This window comes from Echinops telfairi, unplaced genomic scaffold, assembly GCF_000313985.2.
Source record: "Echinops telfairi isolate 266 unplaced genomic scaffold, ASM31398v2 ScPeMD7_7422;HRSCAF=8460, whole genome shotgun sequence".
Lineage (NCBI taxonomy): Eukaryota > Metazoa > Chordata > Mammalia > Afrosoricida > Tenrecidae > Echinops > Echinops telfairi.
Genome location: NW_022111322.1, coordinates 1017470 through 1022940, shown reverse-complemented (window position 1 = coordinate 1022940; position 5471 = coordinate 1017470). Strand labels below are relative to the sequence as shown.

Sequence of the window (5471 nt, the reverse complement as noted above, 5' to 3'; positions counted from 1 at the left end):
CATCCCTCCCAGGCTAGCCTCTCCTGTGTTAAGCTCCAGTGCGTGCGGCTGCTCCCTCGCTTTCACCTGCTCTTAGAGCCTCACCCTCCGGAGTCTAGCAGAGGCCTGCAGCCTCCTCTCTGCCCTGCCTCTCTGGAAATGAGCAGCCAAAGCAGCAGCAATGAGATTGTCTTCATCTCACTTGACCAGCCTGCCCTCTGGAAACCCCTCCTTGGACCTTTCAGGCCCAGGACCCTTTCTGGTTTGACCTCTGGTTCTAGGCCCTTCAGACTCTCCCCACCAGCCAGCTCTCCTCAGCCTGACACTCTCCCCAGGACCTCAGCTCTGAGCGAAATCTGGACACTCCCGAGTCTGAGTCCAGGCCAGACGTGCTTAGCAGAGACCAGTGGGCATTTCCACTGGATGCACTACGGGCGCCCAGAACCCACTGTCTTCCAGACATGCCCACCCCCACCCCCGCCCCCCACGCTCCATATCCCGTGCTCCTCATGGTGAGGGGTTTCTCGGCACCTCCTGCAATTCAGCATTCCGGGAGCCCCACCACCCCCTCTCCACCTTCCACCTGCCTCCACACACCCTAGGGTTGACCTTTGCCCTCTTCTCTGTCTTAAATGCTCCCCACCTGCTGCCTGGACAGCTGTATGACCTCCAGCTGACACCGATTTGATCTTAGATGGAGCGCTGGAGAGAGAGAGAGAGAGAGAGAGAGAGAGAGAGAGAGAGAGAGAGAGAGAGAGAGAGAGAGAGAGAGAATGGAAGGAAATGGTGAAAGAAATATGACTGAAAGGTTCTGGTTCTGATTTCTGCTCCTGTCTCTCTGAGGTCAAGGCTCGGCAGATGGGGTTGAGGGGGCAGGAAGCAGCCTCTCAGGGTTATCCTCCATGCCACCACAGGCTCCCCAGCTGCCAGCTCATGACCAGGGAGCAGCAGGCAGGCAGGCAGGCGACCCCACTGGCCTCACCGAAATCACTAGGCATTTGCCCCTTGATCTCGTCCTCCCACTCACTTGTGTCTTCAAGCCCACCCTAGCAACACCAGCCCCTTAGCAGTTTCTCCAGGGAGTCTCGCCTGGTGAGACTCCCCAGACTGTCCTGCGGAGAGTAGAGGGCAGCCGCACAGGAGCCTGGGCTGGGGTCAGTGGCGAGGTGGCCAGTGAGGGAACATGGTGGGGGCAGGGAGAGGAGAGCCCACTCCCCTCTCCAAGGTTGCAATCACATTCCAAAGGCTGTGTGTTCTCCCCAACCCATAGTCACGCTCCGTGGAGATGGCCCTCGGTTCTGGGTTCTCATCTCGGTGGGGCAGGTGTATCAGGGGACCAGAGGGAGAAGGGGGCCAGCAGAGAGCTGAGTGGGACCCGCTTCCCCACCCCTGCCTATGGAGACTGTTGGCCCATGGTTGACTAGCCAGGCTCTCTGGGTGTCCCTCTCTGCCACCCCTTCTCTGCCCACATCACTGGGACCAAGTCTCGGGGAGACTCCCCTGGGACCAGGGCTTCCGAGCCAACGCACACAGGGGCTGCCTACCTATGTGGTGGCAGATCCAGATCCACACGGCCCGGACTCGCTCCAGGTCACTCTGGGCCTCCTGCACCAGCTCGTCCACCAGCTCGTCCAGGCCGCTCTTGACCGTCACCTGGGGCGGAGGAGTGGCGGGCTGTGCCAGGGCTGCACGAGGGTGGTGGGGTGCCCAGCACCCTGTCACCGCACCCGGAGCCACTGTCCCCAGGAAGAGGAGGGATACAGACTGTGCTGAGGGGCTGGAGAGGGTGGGCGCGGTGGGCCAGCCACATCCCTGGTCCCAGAGCTACCCCATCTTTCCTCAGCAGGTCCTCGGGGAGTGCCCCGCTGGAGCAGCCAGGGTCTAGCACCAGCAGGCTCTTCTCGAGGGGCCTGCAGCAGGAAGTGGAGGGAGACGCTGGAAAGGCAGCCCTGACTATACTGGAGCTTTCTGATGCATGGTCTTTGTCGCATGGTCTTGGCACCCGTGGCCCACCCCAGTGCCCTCCTACAGGGCCCTCCCTTGTCTATTCCCATCTGAACCCCAGGACCCCTCCCTCTGACCACCCTGCACCTCGCAGGTCCTTGTACTTTAAGGAGGCCTCTGGCCCTACTTTCTTCCTGCCTGCTTCTCTTAGCTTCATTTCTGTGTCCATGCAGCCTCCGTGATGTTGTCTCTGTTTTGCTCCTGGGGCCCAGAAGAGCACCTGATACATCATAGGGCCTCACGACTGCCTGAGTGACTCCTGACAAAACCCCAAGTTTCAGTTCTGTGGCTTCTGGTCCTTTGGCTCCATCCTGGCCCTACCTGAGCTTCTGATCTGAGCGGAATCATCAGCAGCCGGTCCCACTGCTTTTTGGCGGCTGCCACCAAACACCTTGCCCTCCTCAGCCTCTGGGCACCCTTCCCTCATTAAGCAGAACACCTGGCTTTGGGCTCCCAAGAGGCGAAGGCAGGGATCTTGGACCCTGCATCCTCCCATCTTTCCGTTCTCTCATCCCTTAAGCCTTCACAAGAACCACTCTCCATTCATCAGTTGTCCCCCTCTCCTGCATCTCACCTCCAGCTCCCCCCCCCCCCCCCCCCCCCCCCCCCCCCCCCCCCCCCCCCCATCCCTCCCAGGCTAGCCTCTCCTGTGTTAAGCTCCAGTGCGTGCGGCTGCTCCCTCGCTTTCACCTGCTCTTAGAGCCTCACCCTCCGGAGTCTAGCAGAGGCCTGCAGCCTCCTCTCTGCCCTGCCTCTCTGGAAATGAGCAGCCAAAGCAGCAGCAATGAGATTGTCTTCATCTCACTTGACCAGCCTGCCCTCTGGAAACCCCTCCTTGGACCTTTCAGGCCCAGGACCCTTTCTGGTTTGACCTCTGGTTCTAGGCCCTTCAGACTCTCCCCACCAGCCAGCTCTCCTCAGCCTGACACTCTCCCCAGGACCTCAGCTCTGAGCGAAATCTGGACACTCCCGAGTCTGAGTCCAGGCCAGACGTGCTTAGCAGAGACCAGTGGGCATTTCCACTGGATGCACTACGGGCGCCCAGAACCCACTGTCTTCCAGACATGCCCACCCCCACCCCCGCCCCCCACGCTCCATATCCCGTGCTCCTCATGGTGAGGGGTTTCTCGGCACCTCCTGCAATTCAGCATTCCGGGAGCCCCACCACCCCCTCTCCACCTTCCACCTGCCTCCACACACCCTAGGGTTGACCTTTGCCCTCTTCTCTGTCTTAAATGCTCCCCACCTGCTGCCTGGACAGCTGTATGACCTCCAGCTGACACCGATTTGATCTTCTTGACCTGTGTCTTCAATCATCAATTTGTGAACACCTACTGTGTTCCAACCATAAGGTCCCTGCCATTGACTCACAATCAACTCACAGTGACCCTATAGGACAGGGTAGAATTAGCCCCTTTGGATTTCCAAGACTTTAAATCTTTATGGGAGTAGAAAACCACACCTTTTCTCCACAGAGTGGCTGGTGGGTTCGAACTGCTGACCGCGGCTAGCAGTTCAGAGTAGGGCCCACCATGCCACCAGGTTATTCTTTCCAAAACGCTGCATCTGCATTCCCCAAAGTAGGCAATACTAACCCCAGTGGGTTCTGGGGCAATCCTGGGGGGCTGTAGGAGTAGATACCAATATTTTATATTGGATTATGTGTGATAGACATTTTTAATTGCCGGGTGGCCCTGAGTAATTTTTTTCTCTGAGAAGGGGTGGTAGGCCAAAAAAACCTGGAAACCTGTGCTCTGGACGCTCTCTACCTATGGCCCAGGTGCTTCTCTGTGGCCCAGCTCAGTGGTCTGTCCTGTCAGACTGGCTCCCAAGACTCCCCGCTCACCACCACCCCATACCCTGGGCGCCCTGAATGTGTCAGCTTCTGCAGTTGGCCCCTCCCCATAGCCTGGTATACCCAGGCCCAACGTGTGAGAGCCTGGCAGGTCACACCTCTGCTGGGATCACAGTGGGTGCTGGTCCTTGGCACCAATGCTGCCCTCCCTCCCCTCCCACTCTTCCTCCACTGCTGGGGGCTGCATGGCCCAGAGCAACAAAGCCCAAATGGGCCCAAGGAGGCCTGGGCCAGGCTGGGAAGAGAGGCCGGCCAGGGGGGGCTGCTGGAGGGTGTGCTACAGCGGCTGGAGCATCTGGAACATGGATGGACAGGGGGGTGGGGGTGGGGGATACTGTGACCTTGGTCCTGGGCCAGGGCCTGCTGCTGTGGGCTCTCTGTACCCTACCCACGTGTGGTGGAAGGGCACTCCCAGGGAATCTGCCCAAGTGATTTGGGCTCTGTTCAGGAGGGTCCTGGGGGAAGCTTTGCTGCCTGGGTCAGGGGACTCCAACCCACCATGTGGGGGCTCAGGGCCAGAGGGACTGGGCTTGCCTACCTGAGAGGCATAGGTGTCCAGTTTCTCAAACTGCCGCACATCCAGGGACATGGATTTCAGGCTGGACCGGTCCCAGGGGTAGGCTGCAGACACAGGGAGGCCCTGTCAGCTCCGAGCCCCCAGAGAAGGCTGCCCTTCCAGCCTCACTGCTTCTCTGATGCCCAAAGCCTGACTTCTGGACCACCAGGGCCCAGAACTCCATCTGCTATAGGGCTTCCTTAGTGACATTTGTTTGGGAAACATGACAGCCCCTGCAGGTCTCTAGGAGAGCTGCCGGGACATTCTTCGCCTATTTCCAGACTCTTCTTAGTCAGCACTCAAGAAACCAGTTCAATTTAACAGCATCCATTAGGTCAACAGAACCTAGGCACAGTTGATGATGGATTCCTCTTCGTCTTCGCCAGTGTGTGTGTGTTTTCCAGCTTCCCTGATGGTGTTTCTAGGAAGGAGTGTTTGGGCATTGCAGCTAGCCCCTGTCCGTGCCATGGACGTGACGCGCCAGGGCAGGGACACCACAGAGCACCTGGGGTGCTGAAAGGACATGGTGGGACTCACATGCTCTGGACATGACGAGGTATGCTTAATCTTCTCTGTTGCCCATGGTTAACTGGAGATTGGCGCACCCAGAGAAAGACAACTGTGGCTGGGGGTGTTCTGGCAATAGTGCCACTGGGGAACTGCAGAGAGGCCCTGAGAAAAACTGGGCCCCAGAAACACTTAGGAAGGTCCAGCCTTTTTTGCAGGAAGCCTAGGTGCCCAGAGCCTGGGCCCTGAGTTTCAGGTTGCTGGGACAGAGACACAGCGAGGACAGGAAATCTGACTGTGCCTGATGCTGATGCTTGGCCAGGGGGCTCCTAGTTTGCTCACTGGACACAGAAGGATCCTGGTCAGCTGCTGTCAGGGGGCCTGTTGCATGACTGACTGGCCAAGGGTCAGACCAACATACAGATAGGCACCAAATCATGGGTATCATCCTTAATGAATGGCCCCTGTGATAGTTAGGTTTATTGTACCAACCTGGCCAATGGGAACATGTGGAATTAATTGGGTCACAGTTTTATTGGAGGGAAAAGAGATAAATGGCTCTGCAAGCCC

The 5471-nt window shown here is 58.4% G+C and overlaps 1 protein-coding gene across 1 annotated transcript in view; it reads right to left on the bottom strand.

Moving 5' to 3' along the window:
- KY (kyphoscoliosis peptidase) overlaps positions 1 to 5471 on the bottom strand; it is a 58962-nt gene that overhangs the window by 19092 nt on the left and 34399 nt on the right. Inside the window, exons 6-7 of the mRNA XM_004715993.3 lie at positions 4377 to 4459; positions 1524 to 1632 (exon numbers count right to left, since the gene is read on the bottom strand). Coding sequence (XP_004716050.2) covers positions 1524 to 1632; positions 4377 to 4459 — 192 coding nt within the window. The remainder of the gene's footprint in view (positions 1 to 1523; positions 1633 to 4376; positions 4460 to 5471) is intronic.